At 48.9% G+C, this 20,937-nt stretch overlaps 2 protein-coding genes across 6 annotated transcripts in view; one reads left to right on the forward strand and one right to left on the reverse strand.

Annotated features, from left to right (window-relative positions):
• The first annotated feature begins 2,339 nt into the window (after positions 1-2,339).
• On the forward strand, positions 2,340-17,091 carry MTERF4 (mitochondrial transcription termination factor 4). Its single transcript, XM_073360488.2, is given in 5 exon segments — positions 2,340-2,400; positions 2,403-2,731; positions 9,818-10,349; positions 14,373-14,557; positions 15,417-17,091. Coding segments are annotated over 5 exon segments (1,455 nt in total). The 5' UTR covers positions 2,340-2,354; the 3' UTR covers positions 15,780-17,091.
• Positions 17,014-20,937, reverse strand: part of SNED1 (sushi, nidogen and EGF like domains 1) — a 123,927-nt gene continuing 120,003 nt past the window's right edge. For all 5 annotated transcript variants that reach the window (XM_073360484.2, XM_073360483.2, XM_073360486.2 and 2 more), the window contains one exon: positions 17,014-19,622. The gene's annotated coding sequence lies outside the window, so the exon portion shown is untranslated. The remainder of the gene's footprint in view (positions 19,623-20,937) is intronic.

Genomic DNA, 20,937 nt, shown 5'->3' on the forward strand with positions numbered 1-20,937 from the left:
TCGGGCTCAATGGGTAGTGATCAATGGCTCCATGTCTAGTTGGCAGCCAGTGTCAAGTGGAGTGCCCCAGGTCTTGGGGCCGGTTTTGTTCAATATCTTCATAAATGATCTGGAGGATGGTGTGGATTGCACTCTCAGCAAATTTGCAGATGATACTAAACTGGGAGGAGTGGTAGATACGCTGGAGGGCAGGGATAGGATACAGAGGGACCTAGACAAATTGGAGGATTGGGCCAAAAGAAATCTGATGAGGTTCAATAAGGATAAGTGCAGGGTCCTGCACTTAGGACGGAAGAACCCAATGCACAGCTACAGACTAGGGACCGAATGGCTAGGCAGCAGTTCTGCGGAAAAGGACCTAGGGGTGACAGTGGACGAGAAGCTGGATATGTGTCAGCAGTGTGCCCTTGTTGCCAAGAAGGCCAATGGCATTTTGGGATGTATAAGTAGGGGCATAGCGAGCAGATCGAGGGACGTGATCATCCCCCTCTATTCGACATTGGTGAGGCCTCATCTGGAGTACTGTGTCCAGTTTTGGGCCCCACACTACAAGAAGGATGTGGAGAAATTGGAGAGAGTCCAGCGAAGGGCAACGAAATTGATTAGGGCTCTGGAACACATGACTTATGAGGAGAGGCTGAGGGAACTGGGATTGTTTAGTCTGCAGAAGAGAAGAATGAGGGGGGATTTGATAGCTGCTTTCAACTACCTGAGAGGTGGTTCCAGAGAGGATGGTTCTAGACTGTTCTCAGTGGTAGAAGAGGACAGGACAAGGAGTAATGGTTTCAAGTTGCAGTGGGGGAGGTTTAGGTTGGATATTAGGAAAAACTTTTTCACTAGGAGGGTGGTGAAACACTGGAATGGGTTACCTAGGGAGGTGGTAGAATCTCCTTCCTCAGAAGTTTTTAAGGTTGGGCTTGACAAAGCCCTGGCTGGGGTGATATAATTGGGGATTGGTCCTGCTTTGAGCGGGGGGTTGGACTAGATGACCTCCTGAGGTCCCTTCCAACCCTGATATTCTATGATTCTAAGGGGTTAGAAGCTCAAATAACCTGGTTGGCACCTGACCAAAAGGACCAATGGGGAAAGAAGATACTTTCAAATCTGGATGGGGGAGAAGGCTTTGTTTGTGCTCTTTGTTTTGTGTGTTCCCTGGGAAAGCAGAGAAGCATCAGGTCAGAAAACTCCTTCTCCTAAAATCATCCTAAAATGAGTCTTAATACACACACAAGAGCTAGCTAAATTAATGGAGGCTCGGTCCATCAGATGGGCAGGGATGGTGTCCCTAGCCTCTGTTTGCCAGAAGCTGGGAATGGGCAAAAGGGAATGGATTACTTGGTGATTACCTGTTCTGTTCATTCCCTCTGGGGCACCTGGCACTGGCCACTGTCTGAAGAGTGAGTTTGTGTGTGTATGGGGGTGGGGGGTTGGTGAGAAAACCTGGATTTGTGCTGGAAATGGCCCACCTTGATTATCATGCACATTGTAGGGAGAGTGGTCACTTTGGATGAGCTATTACCAGCAGGATAGTGAGTTTGTGTGTGTGGTTTTTGGGAGGGGGGTGAGGGGGTGAGAGAACCTGGATTTGTGCAGGAAATGGCCCAACTTGATTATCATGCACATTGTGTAGAGAGTTGTCACTTTGGATGCGCTATCACCAGCAGGAGAGTGAATTTGTGTGTGGGGGGGGTGGAGGGTGAGAAAACCTGGATTTGTGCTGGAAATGGCCCAACTTGATGATCACTTTAGATAAGCTATTACCAGCAGGACAGTGGGGTGGGAGGAGGTATTGTTTCATGATCTCTGTGTGTATATAAAGTCTGCTGCAGTTTCCACGGTATGCATCCGATGAAGTGAGCTGTAGCTCACGAAAGCTCATGCTCAAATAAATTGGTTAGTCTCTAAGGTGCCACAAGTACTCCTTTTCTTTTTGTCTGAAGACAGGATACTGGGCTAGATGGATCACTGAACTGACCCAATATGGCTGTTCTTATGCATGTTCTCTAAACCAGTGTTTCTCAATCTGGGGGCTGCAGAAGGGGAACTTCAAGGGGGTCCCAAGCAGGAGTGGGTAGGTAGCAGGGCAATTGCCTGAGGCCCCAGAAAGCTAATTTACATGTTTCAGCCCTATGCTGGGGTGAAACCCTGAACCCTGTGCTCTGGGAGGGCTGCTGAAGTCTGAAACCCCAAGCTTAAGGCGCAGGGGGAGGGATAATTTTTTAAGTCCAAAGAGGGTCGCCAGCAGGAAAAGGTTAAGAAGCACACTGCTGTAAACTGTGCACACCTAGGACCATGGCTTGGTGTTCTCCCGCCACCCAACACCGTGCGGGCCCGGCCTGGTGGGTCCATTGCCAATGCGATCTCAGCGCAGCCCCTCACACCCCGTGTTCCCCGGCCCGCTGTGATCGAGCTTGGCGGGGCTGTTCACCCCGTCCCGTCCCTGTGGGGCAGCAGAGCTGCGGAAACGGGCCAGCTTCTAGCGAGCCGAGCGAAGGCCCAGGGCTGTAGCACAGGACGCCTCCAGTCCGGCGCGCACGGGGGAGCTGCCGCCGAAGGAGGCCTGTGTGGCCCTGCGGGAGAGGCGGGGAAGCCGCTGCCGCAGGGAGTGTGGCCCGGGACTGCGGAACGCGCCGCTTCCAGTTTCCAGGCGGGTTGCGGGCTGCATCTGCCCTGCGACATGCACAGCAGCAGCCTGGGCCCGATAAGGTGGTTACCGAGTCACGCGGCCTGGGTGAGCGCACAATGCGGGGAGCGGGGGGCAGGGTGAGCGGCGCGGCCCGGCCGTGCAATGCGGGGAGCGGGGGGCAGGGTGAGCGGCCCGGCCCTGCAATGCGGGGAGCGGGGGGCAGGGTGAGCGGCGCGGCCAGGCCGTGCAATGCGGGGAGCGGGGGGCAGGGTGAGCGGCGCGGCCCGGCCGTGCAATGCGGAGAGCGGGGGGCAGGGTGAGCGGCGCAGCCCGGCCCTGCAATGCGGAGAGCGGGGGGCAGGGTGAGCGGCCCGGCCGTGCAATGCGGAGAGCGGGGGGCAGGGTGAGCGGCGCGGCCCGGCCGTGCAATGCGGGGAGCGGGGGGCAGGGTGAGCGGCGCAGCCCGGCCCTGCAATGCGGGGAGCGGGGGGCAGGGTGAGCGGCCCGGCCCTGCAATGCGGGGAGCGGGGGGCAGGGTGAGCGGCGCGGCCCGGCCGTGCAATGCGGAGAGCGGGGGGCAGGGTGAGCGGCGCGGCCAGGCCGTGCAATGCGGGGAGCGGGGGGCAGGGTGAGCGGCGCGGCCCGGCCCTGCAATGCGGGGAGCGGGGGTTAGGGTGAGCGGCCCGGCCGTGCAATGCGGAGAGCGGGGGGCAGGGTGAGCGGCGCGGCCCGGCCGTGCAATGCGGAGAGTGCGGGGCAGGGTGAGCGGCGCGGCCCGGCCTTGCAATGCGGAGAGAAGGGAAACTCTTCCCCCCAGTTTGGTTTCTGAACGCGTAGGCATGACAGTCCGGGCGGGCTCCCCTTGTCTCACCATGTTGGGCCCAGCCCCTAAGCACCAGCTGCTAACTCAGCCCCCACCTGTCCTTGACCTGTACCCACCGCTCCTGCTGGTTGCTGAATCCTTCCTGAACTCACAGTCTATATGGAGAGAGGTATCCGTCTGCCCGGCCCGCTGACATTCCGTTGCGGGGAGGGACTGAACCCTTCTGGACGTTATTCCCAGGAGGGTTAGACCTGATTTGCAATATAAACACTGTTCCCTGTCCCAAAAAGCTTCCAGTCTAAACAAGCCCGAGTGAGAGTGCATGGGAATGCCTGTGGTTTTTAAAAATACATTGTTAATGTGATTTGATTCCTTTCTAGTCGCTATCACAGATGAGGTGAGTCTTGAGCAGGGAGCCTGGGCTGGCATCTCAGTGGCCTGCAGTAGGGAGGGCATGCTGTGCATAGGTGGGTGGCATGGAGACAACCAAGAGAGGAATAGATGAATGCAGTACCAAGTTGGTACCGCTGTGGATGAATCAGCATTGTGCCCTATTTGAAGTACTGGTATGGGTGGGTCTAGGCCTGCCCAAAACTAAAGGCCCTCGCCCTTCACAAAGGGGAGGAACCACTAAATTCAGGCTCCACTTGACTACAGGGGGCAACAAATGAAAAAACAGTAATGGGAGTGAAGGTCACAGGGCAAAACTCAGGGATCCAGTGGGGGATATGGAGCAGAGAGCTCCGACAACAGCCACTGCTCCTCAGAGAAGTCCAGTGGACGCTGCCCAGAGCAAGTCTGCATGGAGACATGGCTGTACTAGGGAAAGGAAATAGGCTCTCCCCATCCAGCTTTCTCCTCCTAGAGTGGTGGATGTCTATCTTGGCCAGAACTAGGAGTAGGTTGACGAGGAGGTTTAGCAAGTTTGTGGGGCCACAGATAGGCTGTGTATGAATTGGGAGGTGCAGGGGACAGTGCAGGAGGTTCTGGAAGAGCTGGAAGAGGGGCTGCAGCCTGTCCCACCCTATGTAGATAGAGCGAGAGGACACACAACAGAGGCAGGGATCGGGGGATTTTGTAAACCACACCAGGTACACGCCTGCACTCACAGCTCCGTGAGGAAGCCACCAGCTGATATCCCCAGTGCGCCCTGGGATCAGAATGGAGTACAGGCTGGCTCACTGGGTTCCTTGCTCTCCACTGGTTGCAGCGGGCCCCATTGCTCGGTGTTGGGGGGAGACACGAGGGTGAAGATGTGAATAGGATGGAGGAGAGGTGTGTACAGATGTTTCTTGGGCACAGTTTGGAGGTGGTCTGGCTGGATATTGTGCAGCTGGTTCTGGTGGCATGTTGGAGGTGGCTGGGGAGACTTGCAGGATGGCCCCGATGGCATGTTCTGGGGGGCCAGGGGTGAGAGGCGGGCAGGGAGCAAAGTCCTGCAAGGCTTGCTTAAGGGAAAGCAAGAGAAGCAGGAGGCAAGGCTGCCCTCACCACCTGGAGCACATGACCGACAGGTAGCATGGGGTGGACAGCTACATGTGATGGCTGCATCAGGATTGTGTAGTGAAGGCCCCCTGCCTGTTTTGTTGCAGAAGTTGGAAGGTGTGTAGGGAATGAAGTATGGGATTCCAGAAGGAGAAAGGATAGTCCCATTGCACTTGAACACTGCCTTGGAGAAGTGGATTCTATCCCTGCCTCTGCCACGGAGTTTCTATGTGATTCTGGGCAAGTCACTTACATGCAAATTTTCACAGGTGTTCTTCCTTTTTTGCACCCCAAACTTGAGACCCAAAGAGTCTGATTTGCAGCCATGCAGAGCACTCACTGTTGCAGCTGGTCATTGGGAGCTGTGCTTTGAACATAGAACATGTAATGCCAAGAAAATCAGGTCTCGGGTGTCTCCAGTTGGTCACCTGAAATTAGTGGACACTTCTGACCTTAATCCCTTGTGCTTCAGGCCCCTGTCTATAACCTGGGGATACTGATACAAACTGTACCTCACAGGGATGTTGGGAAGTTAGTCAGTGTTTGTGAAGTGCTACAGAAAAGGCTCTGAGGGATTAATTCTGTACTCAGTGCAGGATTTGAATAGTGTGCAGCAATTAAGACATGGGACCACACAGTGAATGATGAAGACAAAGCAAAATACTGAATAGCTACTAGGGCTGTTGATTAATCGCTATTAACTCACGCAATTAACTAAAAAAAATTAATCGCGATTAATCTCACTGTTGAACAATAGAGTACCAGTTGAAATTTATTAAATATTTTTGGATGTTTTTCTACATTTTCAAATATATTGATTTCAATTAAAACACAGAATACAGTACTCGCTTTACATTGTTATTTTTATTACAAATATTTGCACTATACAAATGATAAAAGAAATAGTATTTTTAATTAAGCTCATTCAAGTACGATAGTGCAATCTCTGTACTGTGAAAGTGTAACTTACAAATGTAGATTTTTTTTTTTACATAACTGCACTCAAAACCAAAACAATGTAAAACTTCAGAGCCTACTAGTCCACTCAGTTCTACTTCTTGTTCAGCCAATCACTAAGACAAACAAGTTTGTTTACATTTATGGGACATAATGCTGCTCTCCTTATTTACAATATCACCTCATAGTGAGAACAGGCATTTGCATGGCACTTTTGTAGCTGGCATTGCAAGGTATTTACATGCCAGATATGCTAAACATTCTAATGTCCCTTCACGCTTTGGCCACCATTCCAGAAGACATGTTTCTATGCTGATGATACTCGTTAAAAAAAAATGCCTTAATTCAATTTGTGACTGAACTCCTTGGGGGAGAACTGTATGTCTCCTGCTCTGTTTTACCCGTGTTCTGCCATATATTTCGTGTTGTGGCAGTCTCAGATGATGACCCAGCACGCGTTGTTCGTTTTAAGAACACTTTCGCTGCAGATTTGACAAAATGCAAAAAAGGTACCAATGTGAGATTTCTAAAGATAGCTACAGTACTCGACCCAAGGTTTAAGAATCTGAAGTGCCTTCCAAAATCTGAGAGGGACAAGGTGTGGAGCTTGCTTTCAGATGTCTTAAAAGAGCAACACTCAGATGCAGAAATTACAGAACCTGAACCACGAAAAAAGAAAATAAACCTTCTGCTGGCGGCATCTGACTCAGATGATGAAAATGAAGGTGCGTAAATCCACATTGCTTTGGATTGTTATCAAGCAGAACCCGTGATCAGCATGGACGCATGTCCTCTGGAATGGTGGTTGAAGCATGAAGGGGCATCTGAATCGTTACCGCATCTGGCATGTAAATATCTTGCGATGCCGGCTACAACAGTGCCATGCGAACACCTGTTCTTACTTTCAGGTCACGTTGTAAACAAGAAGCCAGCAGCATTATCTCCTGCAAATTGTAACCAAACTTATTTGTCTGAGCGATTGGCTGAAGTAGGACTGAATGAACTTGTAGGCTCTAAAGTTTTATATTGTTTTGTTTTTGAGTGCAGTTATTTTTTGTGCATAATTCTACATTTGTAAGTTCAACGTACATTATAAAGAGATTGTACTACAGCACTTCTTTTAAGTGAATAGAAATATACTATTTCTTTTGTTTTTTACAGTGCAAATATTTGTAATCAAAAGTAAATATAAAGTGAGCACTGTACACTTTGTATTCTGTGTTGTAATTGAAATCAATATATTTGAAAATGTAGAAAGCATCCTAAAACTTTTAAATAAATGGTATTCTATTATTTTTAATAGTCTGATTAATCGCAATTAATTTTTTAATTGCGCGATTAATCATGATTAATATTTTTAATCGCTTGACAGCCCTAACAGCCACCTATTCAGCGAGCACTGTCCATCCTGTGCACGGAATGGAGCAGGATTCCTGTGGGAAAAATAGCAGGTGATCATGGAATTAAAGACTTTCATAATGTGTATGGTGCACAAGGGGGCCAAACTAAAGTTGCAGGTATCAGGGGGTAGCCGTGTTAGTCTGTATCCACAAAAACAACAAGGTGGATGTAGTCCACTCCCAATAATAGATGAGGAGGTGTCAATTCCAGGAGAGGCAAAGCTGCTTTTGTACATGTACTTTGGCCAAACCAGACAGTCCCTATGTAAAAGAATAAATGGACACAAATCGGACATCAGGAATGGTAACGTACAAAAGCCAGTAGGAGAACACTTCAATCTTCCTGGACATTCTATAACAGATTTAAAAGTAGCTATACTTGAACAAAAAAAACTTCAGAAACAGACTTCAAAGAAAAGGAGGACTTGCGGCACCTTAGAGACTAACAAATTTGTTTGAGCATAAGCTTTCGTGAGCTACAGCTCACTTCATCGGATGCATTCAGTAGCTCATAAAAGCTTATGCTCAAATAAATTTGTTAGTCTCTAAGGTGCCACAAGTACTCCTTGTCTTTTTGTGGATACAGACAAACAGGGCTGCTATTCTGAGACTTCAAAGAGAAACTGCAGAGCTACAATTCATTTGCAAATTTAACACCATTAATTTGGGCTTGAGTAGGGACTGGAAGTGGCTGGCTCATTACAAAAGTAGCTTTGCCTCTCCTGGAATTGACACCTCCTCATCTATTATTGGGAGTGGACTACATCCACCCTGATTGATTTGGCCCTGTCAACACTTGTTCTCCACTTGTGAGGTAACTCCCTTCTCTTCATGTGTCATTATATAATGCCTGCATCTGTAATTTTCACCCCATGCACCTGAAGAAGTGGTTTTTTACCCACAAAAGCTTATGCCCAAATAAATCTGTTAGTCTTTAAGGTGCCACCGGACTCCTTGTTGTTAAAGTTGCAAGGGTATCCTTAATCCAGGCATTTCCTAGTTTATTAGTGTTTGATTTTGCAACCTGAACTTTTAACATGTACTCTTTTTCTTTTTTAGTTGTAACGTAGTAGTCTGTATAATCAAGTGTTTACTGGAGCAGTTTCAGTCATCTTAACTATTGGACTTCTGGTCTGATAGAGCTTCCGATTGCATAAACTAGATAATAGACCTCAGAAAGGATGTATTTTATTTTGACTTGGATACTTCATATAAGGCAAAATTGTGAAAAACAAACCACAGGAGGTTCTATCAGCTTATGCTCAAATAAATTTGTTGGTCTCTAATGTGCCACAAATATTCCTTTTCTTTTTGCGGATACAGACTAAAATGGCTGCTACTCTGAAACCTGTGAATATAATGTAACTGGAATATGCTTCATGCAAAAGGTCTCTTGTAAGGTATCATTACAAAGCTTATAATCTACTGAGTGTGTTCATCCTATTTGTATGAACGTATCATTCTGGTATCTGAAACTAGAAATATGAAATATAACTCTGAGGGCCTATTGTAATTATGCAAAATGTGGGCCATTAATGGTGGTTGGAATCTTGATGGCTTCCATTAACCAGGACAATTGTCTGTAGATGGCTCTGTTTTACTTGTAAGTCTTCCTGTATATGTATGTGCTGGCAAGTGGGTAATGAAGTCTTACAGTGACATGTGATCATGTCACCTGAACTGGAATCCATCTTTAACCTGGTGCTTTTCCATTTAGAACCAGGGGTGAGAACCCAGAGAGGGACAAAGGATTCCCGCCTTATGCAAAAGATATGTAAGTGGGTGGAACCAAACAAAGGGGTTGGCAATCATGAGAAATCCCCTAGCTACCACCTGAGCTGGAACAAGGGCTATACCAGGGGAAAGGATTGTGCCCAGACTAGGAAGGTGTCTGGTCTGTGAAAGAAACTTATTGAAACATCTCTGAGGGTGAGTTTTTATCTGTATTCAGTTTTCTTACTGTATTAGGCATAAACTTGCGTGTTCTATTTTATTTTACGTGGTAATTCACTTTGGTCTGTCTGTTACTACTTGGAACCACTTAAATGGTACTTTCTGTATTTAATAAAATCACTTTTTACTTATTCATTAACCCAGAGTATGTATTAATACCCCGGGGGGGGGGGACACAGCTGTGCATATCTCTCTATCAGTGTTATAGAGGGCGAACAATTTATGAGTTTACCCTGTATAAGCTTTATACTGGGTAAAACGGATTTATTTGGGGTTTGGACCCCATTGGGAGTTGAGCACCTGAGTGTTAAAGACAGGAACACTTCTTAAGCTGTTTTCAATTAAGCCTACAGCTGTTAGGGGACATAGTTCAGACCTGGGTCTGGGTTTGCAGCAGGCTAGCGGGTCTGGCTCAAACCAGGCAGGACACTGAAGTCCTAAGATGGGAGGGCAGGGAAAGCAGGAGCAGAAGTAGTCTTGGCACATCAGTTGGCAGCCCCAAGGGGGTTTCTCTAATCCAACCCGTCACACTGACTCTTTCCAATCAGCTTGTTTTGTGGTGTGTTTCTGCAGGTCCTGTGGGGATGCAGGCTGGTCCCCAGCACCCATCCCCCTGTTACAAGACAGTCATGGTTGTGTGCCTCTCCATCTGCTGGATTGCCTGCCTCTTTCTGCCCTCTGTTAAGTAGTGGTTGTAGACTGGCATCTGTAGCCTCATCAGAATGGAGTGGTGGGAGTTTGTCCTCTGCTGGTTGGGAGCAGGACAGCAATGAGCCAGAACCGAGTAGAAAGCTCCTGGAAGCTGTCCGTCTGTCCCTGGCGGCACAGCAGAGACAAGCTGATATAGGGAGCTCAGAGCTGGGGAAGATGTTGGATTCATTCTCTGACATGGGATTCAGTAATGCCCAGATAATGGAGCTGTTCGGGTTGCAGCCCAAGCTGGCTCCTCAGACACGGCTGGCATTGGTTTCCGAGCTCCTCCTGTTGGGCTTGGATGCTGACTCCACACTGAGGGCCTTGCAGAAGAGCCCTGAGGTGCTAAGGATGACGGCCCAGCAACTGAGGCATCGTGCAGACTACCTGCGGAGACTGGACCTCGGAGAAGGTAACACGGTGTTGCATGTTCTCTGCCTTATATGAGATACAATGCTGAAATGCTGCTAAAAGTACTTGGTGCCCTCAGATGATCCCCTCTCTGCAGTTACTGGAGTAAGAGCTGGATTGAGAGCTGTTTAACTCTGGTGTCCTGGCAGCACACCCTCAGATCTCTTGCAGCATGTTAGGAAAAAACTCTTGTGTAAGAGATGGGAGAGTTGACCCGAGCGATGTTACCTACCAAAATGATGAACAAGAACTCAAGCAGCTTCTAGCTCTGCCTATGGTGGGGTTCATATAATCACCCAGTGTGAAAGTACTTGCACCTTGAGTGCTTCAGCAGTTGTTCCTGCTGCCAGAAATCGCACAGAGTCAGGGTTATGGGAAGCAAAGTCAGCAGATTCATTAACACTATCCCAGCTCCAGCCTACTCTCCCCCACCTCCCAGAAATGTATGCCATCTCTCTCCAGCCCTCTGCAAATGCTGATCTGTACCAGGGGGCAGGGCTTCTGTTTTCAGACCATTTCTGCCATCCCAAGCATCTCTGTCCCAACTGAATTGCTGCTGACAGATCAATCCCTGCGTTACTTGTGTGTTGCAGTGCTCTTCGCCCCTCTCCCCTGGCCCTGACAGGAATGTGTTTCATTTGATGGAGACTAATTTTCTATAGCTGTAAATTTCCCCCTTATGCTTCTGCCACTAATTAAACATAGTAGCAAACTGCCTGTTCTCCTGCAGCTTAGCAAACCTGTGGCTCTGGGGAGGGGTCTCTACCAGTGAGTGTGAGGACGGGGGTAGCGGTCCAGGTCTTAGCGGATAACTGAGAGAGAGTCTGGGATCTGTTTACAGAGCACCCTGCTGGGAGAGGCAGGTAGCTCAGGCTGTTTGTCCTGCATGAGACTCCTGATTCCGTATGGGTTACCTAGGGAGGTGGTGGAATCTCCTTCCTTAGAGGTTTTCAAAGTCAGGCTTGACAAAGCCCTGGCTGGGATGAGTTAGTTGGGGATTGGTCCTGCTTTGAGCAGGGGGTTGGACTAGATGACCTCCTAAGGTCCCTTCCAACCCTGATATTCTGTGATATGCTGCTTGTGAGAAGGGAGAGGCAGACCAATCCACCTGTGCTTCAAATCTAGACTATTCTCAGTGGTGGAAGAGGACAGGACAAGGAGTAATGGTTTCAAGTTGCAGTGGGGGAGGTTTAGGTTGGATATTAGGAAAAACTTTTTCACTAGGAGGGTGGTGAAACACTGGAATGTGTTGCCTAGGGAGGTGGTGGAATCTCCTTCCTTAGAAGTTTTTAAGGTCAGGCTTGACAAAGCCTTGGCTGGGATAGAATCATAGAATATCAGGGTTGGAAGGGACCTCAGGAGGCCATCTAGTCCAACCCCCTCTCTAAGCAGGACCAATCCCCAATTTTAGCCCCAGATCCCTAAATGGCCCCCTCAAGAATTGAACTCACAACCCTTGAGTTAGCAGGCCAATGCTCAAACCACTGAGCTATCTCTCCCTCAGTTCAGCCTGATCAGTGCTCCCCTCCTTCACCACTGGTGGGAGCTGTCTCCAACACTAAGGGTAGAGCCAGACACTGGGGTAAACAACAAATCTTTGTACCATGAAACTGACAAGAAGAGGAGACTGAACCAACTGCAGAAAGAGGGCAAGAGCAACAGTATTCTCTCCTCTAAGCCACGTCCCAGGGCCTGGTGCCCTGCTGGGAAATGGCTTGCAGCAGTGACTGGGCATATGTGAAGGAAGAGTTGCTGCTGGGACTACAAATCAATAAGCTGCTAGTATGTGAGATCAGTGGTATGCCTGGAATGCAACAAAACCCTTCCTAGGCAGTGGCCTGGAGTTTATGAGCGGGGCAGGGAGAGGCAGGCTGGCTGCTGTGCGCACTGCCAGAAATGCACTGGGCTGCGTGCTTACAGGCTGCCCTCAGCTACCCTTGTGCCGGCCGTAGTGCACTGCTGTTTTATTAACCCAGGGCGGATGGTTTTGGGATTAAGGCCATATTCTCAGAAGTATTTAGGCACCTAACTGCCATGGACTGGGAGGATCTGGACCTCAGTTCCTCTTGCCCTTGAGAACACATTGTGCTCCCTCTGAGAGCTAAGCAGCGCACCTTCTCCCTGTCCCACCCCTAATGCTCTCAAACCACCTACTGCGCTGGAGAAAGGCAGAGGGCTCTGGGTGGCCATCACACTGCACCTGTATACAGACTGGGGTAAAATCCCTGACCCACTCAAGGCAATGACAAAACTTCCATTGGTTTTAGCAGGGTCAGAATTTTACCCCAGGACTCTTAAACCTCTGTGTGTTAAATGATGTGCGGGAGGGAGCCTGCTATCATCACAGCAGCCCAGAATAGAGCGCTCCACTCACAGCAGCTAGAGCATTTCATCGTAGTTGTTTTGGGAACCCTGGGAGAGCGTGAAGCTACAGCCACGACAGGCTGTGGAGTTGCCTAGAGCTGCCTCTCTTTTAATTTGATCAATTCATAGAATCATAGAATCATAGAATATCAGGGTTGGAAGGGACCCCAGAAGGTCATCTAGTCCAACCCCCTGCTCAAAGCAGGACCAATTCCCAGTTAAATCATCCCAGCCAGGGCTTTGTCAAGCCTGACCTTAAAAACCTCTAAGGAAGGAGATTCTACCACCTCCCTAGGTAACGCATTCCAGTGTTTCACCACCCTCTTAGTGAAAAAGTTTTTCCTAATATCCAATCTAAACCTCCCCCACTGCAACTTGAGACCATTACTCCTCGTTCTGTCATCTGCTACCATTGAGAACAGTCTAGAGCCATCCTCTTTGGAACCCCCTTTCAGGTAGTTGAAAGCAGCTATCAAATCCCCCCTCATTCTTCTCTTCTGCAGGCTAAACAATCCCAGCTCCCTCAGCCTCTCCTCATAACTCATGTGTTCCAGTCCCCTAATCATTTTTGTTGCCCTTCGCTGGACTCTCTCTAATTTATCCACATCCTTCTTGAAGTGTGGGGCCCAAAACTGGACACAGTACTCCAGATGAGGCCTCACCAATGTCGAATAGAGGGGAACGATCACGTCCCTCGATCTGCTCGCTATGCCCCTACTTATACATCCCAAAATGCCATTGGCCTTCTTTGCAACAAGGGCACACTGCTGACTCATATCCAGCTTCTCGTCCACTGTCACCCCTAGGTCCTTTTCCGCAGAACTGCTGCCTAGCCATTCGGTCCCTAGTCTGTAGCTGTGCATTGGGTTCTTCTGTCCTAAGTGCAGGACCCTGCACTTATCCTTTTTGAACCTCATCAGATTTCTTTTGGCCCAATCCTCCAATTTGTCTAGGTCCTTCTGTATCCTATCCCTCCCCTCCAGCGTATCTACCACTCCTCCCAGTTTAGTATCATCCGCAAATTTGCTGAGAGTGCAATCCACACCATCCTCCAGATCATTTATGAAGATATTGAACAAAACCGGCCCCAGGACCGACCCTTGAGGCACTCCACTTGATACCGGCTGCCAACTAGACATGGAGCCATTGATCACTACCCGTTGAGCCCGACAATCTAGCCAGCTTTCTACCCACCTTATAGTGCATTCATCCAGCCCATACTTCCTTAACTTGCCGACAAGAATACTGTGGGAGACGGTGTCAAAAGCTTTGCTAAAGTCAAGAAACAATACATCCACTGCTTTCCCTTCATCCACAGAACCAGTAATCTCATCATAAAAGGCGATTAGATTAGTCAGGCATGACCTTCCCTTGGTGAATCCATGCTGGCTGTTCCTGATCACTTTCCTCTCATGCAAGTGCTTCAGGATTGATTCTTTGAGGACCTGCTCCATGATGATTTAATTGGGGATGGGTCCTGCTTTTGAGCAGGAGGTTGCACTAGATGACCTCCTGAGGTCCCTTCCAACCCTGATATTCTATGATTCTGTGATTCTGTGATTTGACTGTGCAGTTCCATTGCCTGAATCCCTGTCCCCAGTAAATCATCCTCTCCTGCATGCTGAGCATATCTCACTATCTGCCCTTTCCTCTGACGCAGAGAACCTGCAGCAAGTGGTGAGCCACTGCCCCAGAATCTTCACCTTGTCCTGGAAGAAAATAGATGCAGTGGTGCGGGTGTTCAAGGAGAAGTGTATTTTCACAGCAGATCAGGTGACGGAGATTCTGCATCGCTACTCCAATGTCCTATTGGAGGAACCGCATGACCTGGAGTACAAATTCCAGGTGAGGCTGGGCCTGTGGGGGGCTGCAGAACTCCTTCCTTAAGGGCTTGCAGTAGCATGAACCCATCTGAAAGTCTGGCTGGTGGTTTAAACTCCGTGGCACATGGAGAAATCAAACCAGAGTGGGAATCACCAGGTTTATCTCCCCACATGTATCTGTCCTCTGCCGCACACCGACATCTGAGTGTCATGGGATTGGCTTCTCTCGTGCCTCTCAATCTGAGAGATCTGAAGGAGAGACCAATTTCTTGGCCTGCATGGAGCAGCATGCATGTGAATTCAGTGGAGATACACATGCAGTGTGCAGACAGGTTCTGCTTAACTGGGTCTGACTGTACTGTTGATGCTAATACTTCAAAGTGCTGTCTTCTTTTACAGAGGCCAGGTTAGAGGAACTGAGCTGCAGTATTTTACTTGCTTGGTGTCTGCTCCACTGTTCTCCCCCAAGTCTTCATAAAAAAAGGATGACCTCCAAAATGTAACAGCTGAAGTGCATTTGTGTTTAATGCATGTACTCTTCCACCCTCCTCAAAACACCCTCATCAGCAGTGATCCCATCAAGACCTCTGCTCTTCTTTTGAGTTCATCCGTCACCTAGTGTGTATCTGATATAGTGCTCTATGGAGCAGGGACTGTATCTTGGTAAATGTACTGCCAGTGTGCACAGTACTAAGCATTCAGAGTAGGTGCATTAGAAGTCCTCGATTCAGATTTCTCTGCGGCTAGTTACCTGTGTATGTCTATAGGAAAAGTGAAGCACAACTTTTATAGCACCTTAGCTCCAACCCAGTGTATTTCCTGGGATATGCTGATATCAGCTAAACAGGATATATTTTTATCTCCCTTTGTCTTTCCTGCAGTACGTGCACTTCAGAATGGGAGTAAAGCACAAAGCAGTGGTGAAATCTGGTCTCTTCCGAACTCCAATAGCTGAGGTCAAGAACCGGCATATCTTCTTAGAGCGCCTGGGGCTTTATCAAACCCCTGACAAGAAAGGCCAGACCCAGATCGTCAACCCGAAACTGAAGGAAATCATCGGCGTTTCGGAAAGGGACTTCCTGGCCAAGATAGCCCACTCCTCCCTGGAGGAGTTTGAGGTCTTTAAGAAGCTGCTGGCTCGGGAGGAGGGGGAGGGGGAGGGGGATCAGGATATAGCCTCTGAAGAGACAGACTCAGCCAGCGAAAGGGAAGGGAAAAGGTCTGACAGCGAAGAAGGAAACTGAACTCTTATCCTCAAGCTTCAGTAAGGGCTTGGCCAAAGAGTCATTGGTGGAAACCAGCTGCTGGGGTTACCACACATCTTGGCTGCTCCTAGACATTCCCTTCTGACCTGTGTGTTTAATGGTGTTGCCATGACATCACTAGTTCGGAAACATTCACTGGAAACAGGTCCCCGGAGCCACAGCCTGAAACTTGACTGCTGCCTGGGGGCCGACAGTCCTGTCCCTGTTTTCCTCATTGAGCTGAGGCCTTTGTTCCAGGTGGCTGTGTAAAACCAATAAAGCTCAGACCCTTCAGGAAGCAAGTGCCCTTCTCTGTCACTTGGCCTGATTTCCCCACCCGAGCGTGGTGGGACACCCCAGCTCAAGAGGAATCTGCTATTTGCCAGATGGGCTCAGTGAGGGGAAGGGGCAACTCTAGGCTGGGGACTGTTGCCCAAAGTTGGTGCAGCTGGTAGACGAGCCCTGGTTGCCACACATCAGAGGGTAGTTCTGGGCATTGGTAGCTCTCGCCTGGTCACCCTTTACAGCACAGCCTTCTTTGACGGGGGTGGGGCTGCCCCGCCAATGGCACTGCCACACCAGCAATGGTGGCCAGGGCCAGCACTAGGAAATGCTGCGCAAGCACAGGTCTGTCCTGCCCAAACCTTTCCCCACAAAGATAGCTGTCAGTGGAAGAAGGGATGGCTACCCCTGCTAGGAGCCAGGAACGTGAGAGCTGTCTGCTGCCTTAGGGAGTGTAAATGTTTAGCATGGCCCTGAGTAGAGGGGCTGGATTGTGTGGGGTCCTGGAGAGAAGCTGGATTTTGGGGTTGGAGACTGAGAGACCTGGGCTCTGTAATGAGGGGAGGCGATGAGGCAGCTTAGGATCAGAGTTCAGGAGGACAAGACGATGGATTTTTTGGCTGTGGAAGGAAAGAGCCCACTGAGCTTCAGAGGCAGGAGAGGAGACGGATGTGGGGCAAATGGTCAAGGGAGGAGGAGAGAGCTTGGGGTTGGGCCCAGGAAAGGAGACATTGTGTGAGCAGGTGAACTGCTGGTTTGAGAAAAGTGGTTTGGTTGTGGGCTGAGAAGGTTGGTGAGTAGATTGGGGGGTTTGATGTGAGGCACGTGTGTGTGTGGCTGGTGTTGAGGAGATGCCTCTGGTGCATGTGGGCACTGTGGGTTGGGGAAAAGGGATTGACTCTCCCCTTCCTTCTGCCTCTTCTCCACCACCCACTAAACAAAGGACCCAATGGCTAGCAATTGTATTTTTATTTAAAAAACAAAATAACTAACTTTTTTGAACAAGATAAAATCTTTTTCTGCTGCGTTACATACTGTGCTTAGTCTCTGTGTAGCATATGGTTTGACCTGGATCTAGCTCTCAGGTAGCTACATTACAACACGTACCAAGAGTGGAGACTCCTTGTATGGCAGAAGGGAAGCAAGCTGCTGCAACCGCGTTGCTGCTGCCGGGCCATGGGTCTGTTCTGGGCAGCAGCTCTCAGGCTGACGGTCCGTGTGAACATGGTGGTCTTGCTGGGGGAACATGAGGTGGGTGGGAGTGCCAACTCCTGGATTTGCAGTGAGAGTCTACTCTCCTGTCCTATAGCTCAAAGGGTGCCATAGGTGGACTGGAAGGGAACATGCACCGTCTGCTTGCAGGATTGCTTTAGTTTCCAGTTAAAGGTTTGCATGAAAACTCGAGATTTTAACAAGCTGCAGGCTTCTTTTGAACCACACTGTCTGCATATGCATTCAGTGATCCTATTTTCAGGCAACGTCGCAGAAGGGTTGCATGTCCTTCGCCACCGCCACCATCTTGGACTCAGGTGACAGAACACCTGGGGAAAGGGGTCCTGACTTGGAATGCTGGATGATTTGACCCCTGGGGTTCTGGTCTCAACTCTCTTCTCTCCCCAGGTAATGACAAGGGCTTTCCAAATTTCTGACACCCTCCTCCCATGTCCCAGAAGCAGTGCCGCCACCCCTCCCCCATGACCACGTGAAGGGCGTTTAAGGGCTAGTGATTCTAAGCTTTCCCATGTGAAATGAGCTCAGAATAACTGAGACTCTAGAGTTGTGGGGTGGGCCCTTAGGAAGCTTTATTACCTGTCAACCAGTCCACTTCCCAGTTTGGTTTCCAGCAGCATCTCTCAAATGGGTCGTTCTTGTGCCTGATCTTTGCAGCAGTGGCCTGATGGCGTTGGGAGGCAAAGGGAATATTCCACTGCAGCAGAGATCCGTGATTTGGGTTTTCCTCATCCCTTGTGGGTAGTAGCATTACCCTCACTGCCTGGAAAGGAGCCTGATTTTCCAGCTGGCTGCTGTGGCTGGCCAGGTTCCTCAGCACCCTGACATTCTCTTGCTCTGAGGGGTGTTCGGCGAGGTGCTCAGAATGGGGAGGACACCTGCTGAGGGGAGCTGCTTAACGCCTGTGCTGTGTTCTGCTCAGAACCATTCTTTCCTTCGCTAAAGAAACTGTATTTACACTTTACACCCCCTTGACTATTAGCTCTAGGCAGTGGGGAAAGGCTGCTGTATCCTGCGCCATGAGTCACAAACAGCCTCCTAGCGGTGCACCCATATACTGCTTCTGAAACAACACTCTAGTACCATTGCTAAACTATATCTCTGGTATGTATTAATTTATAATATACACTGTGTATAGTAATACACAAATCTATGTGTAACTAGTGTCATACTCATACAAACTCTCAAAAGCTAGGAAATCTTAAAAGCCAGACGTGCTTTCCTTGAGCCTGCCCAGCTGGTATTGCTGCCAATATCTAAGCACCACTGCAGCCAGCTCTGCTGTAATTCAGGGAATTAGTGCTTGGATACCAGTTGGTGTCACAGCTGTATCAGTGTTTGTGTGTCAGTTTCCTGGTACCGCCTGGTTTAAAATATACAGCTGCAGAGAAGTGGATTACAGCTGACATGCTTTGGACACTTACTAAATCTGTTTCAGCTGGAGATGAGGACTTTAAACATTTTCTTTGCTGAACACGGCTATAGTGCCCTGGAATGATTTCAGTGACCAGTGTGTTCATGTGCTATAAAAATGAGTATGGGAGCAAACCCATTTCTAAGCCTTCACCTTTTTTTTTTTGGGGGGGGGGGGGAATTTCATCATTGTTAGGTGCTGTAGACATTTTTCTAAGTTACCCACTGAAACTCAGTTAAAACATTAATAACTTGAGGAAAATAACCAATATTGACTGCTGTTCAGCACAGTGTTCTTAAAACCCAAATATTTAAGGTACAAAAGAAGGGGAAATGTGTCTTCTACTTTATTTTCCACCCTAATCTGTTCAAATAGTTAGGATTTTTCTTTTACTTGACTCTGCAGGGGAATATTTTACTTCTCTGCCAGGGCTGTGTAGGTCAGGTGTCAGTTCATAGCTCAGGAGCGTAGTGCTGTATTAAACTTGATTTATGGGTGATTTGTAATTTAACAGATCGGTGCATATGCTGGTAAGAGGGGGCTGGATTTCAGCCCTGTAAATGCCCATGCAGAGGAGGGACTCACATGAACAGGCCTGGGTTACAAAGATAGGCTAACCCCCGTACAAGACAGTCAGCCATTCTAATGTGATGTTGCTTGTCCCTACATGGATTCTGGTGATGGGAAGAAGGGCGCCCGCAATAAGGAAAGCCCATGTGAGGGCTCCGGTGCGCCTGCTGCCCGGAGGGGAAATGGCTGTGTGGTGTGCCAGTCTGAGTGTGTCCCTAACAGGCTGGAGGAGAGGGAAGGGCAGTGACTCCACGTAGGAAGGTCTCCCCCATTATTTGTAGATCCGATCTTCCTGGTGTTTGAAAGCCCTTAGATCTGGTAAAATGAAGCTCTTAGTGCTTTGAACCCTATGAAAGAGAGAGAGAACATTAGAATCAGCTGAAAGCACTCCAACTTCAATTTCTTTTTGTCTGAGGGAGTGACCCACTCTTGCTCCCATGCAGTTTGGCTGATGGAGTATACTTGCCCCATAAGAGCTTGGAAACCATATTAATGCTTTCTTGTGTATCCCCTTTTTCCCTATTGAAGTCAGTGGTGGTTTTGGCCCTTTGGTTCTTAAAGATTTCTGGGCTGCTGCTCTTTACAGTTGCAAGTGACAAGTGTGTAAATCTGGCCCCTAGTGTTTGCTAGTGCACATTTATTTGCTCTAGCAGAGAAAGGCAAAGCTATAGGATGCAGGGTCATACGCACAAGCAAGGGGGGTCGGAGCATTTGATTTTGTGCTTCTCCTGTTTGACAAGTAATATTTAAAATAAAGATAATGGGGCAGATTAGATGGGGAGGGCTCTGAGTTACTACTACTACAAAGAATTCTTTCCGTGATTTCTGGTTGTTGGGTCTAACTGATCACCATATTTGGGGTTGAAAGAACCATATTCTCTCTGTTGAAGGAAAAGGCCCAGGTAGGGTCCATTGAATTGTTGAGGTAAATGTGTGGTTACACAAGTGGTGTTGGAGAGAGGGTTTTGGATTCTTCAACCATGTTGTTCCAGGAAGAAGGATTGCTAGGAAGAGATGGGATCCACCTAACGAAGAGAGGGAAGAGCATCTTCACAGGCAGGCTTCCTAACCTAGAGAGGAGGGCTTTATACTAGGTTCGCCAGGTGACCTAGACCCAGAGGTAAGTGGGGAAGTGGGATATTGGGAGGAAACACAAGGAGGAGGATGGAACGGGAGGCCTCTGGATTCATACTGAGAAAGTAGGGCAATCGGCTAGTTATCTTAGGTGCCTGAACACAAACGCAAAAAGCCTGGGAAACAAGCAGGAAGAATTGGAAGTCCTGGCACAGTCAAGGAACTATGATGTAATTGGAATAACAGAGACTTGGTGGGGGCAGTTCACAGGACTGGAGCACTGTCAGGGATGGGTATAAACTGTTCAGGAAGGACAGGCAGGGGAGAAAAGGTGGGGGAGTTGCACTGTATGTAAGGGAGCAGTATGACTGCTCAGAGCTCCAGTTTGAAACTGTTGAGAGTCTTTGGGTTAGAGGTGAGAGCAACAAGGATGACGTCATGGTGGGCGTCTGCTATAGCCCACCAGACCAGGAGGACGAGGTAGACGAGGCTTTCTGAGGATAACTAATAGAAGTTTCCAGATCACAGGCCCTGGTTCTCATGGGGCACTTCAATCACCCTGACATCTGCTGGGACAGCAATACAGCA

The sequence above is a fragment of the Lepidochelys kempii genome, chromosome 9 (assembly GCF_965140285.1).
Source record: "Lepidochelys kempii isolate rLepKem1 chromosome 9, rLepKem1.hap1, whole genome shotgun sequence".
In the NCBI taxonomy this organism is placed as follows: Eukaryota; Metazoa; Chordata; order Testudines; family Cheloniidae; genus Lepidochelys; species Lepidochelys kempii.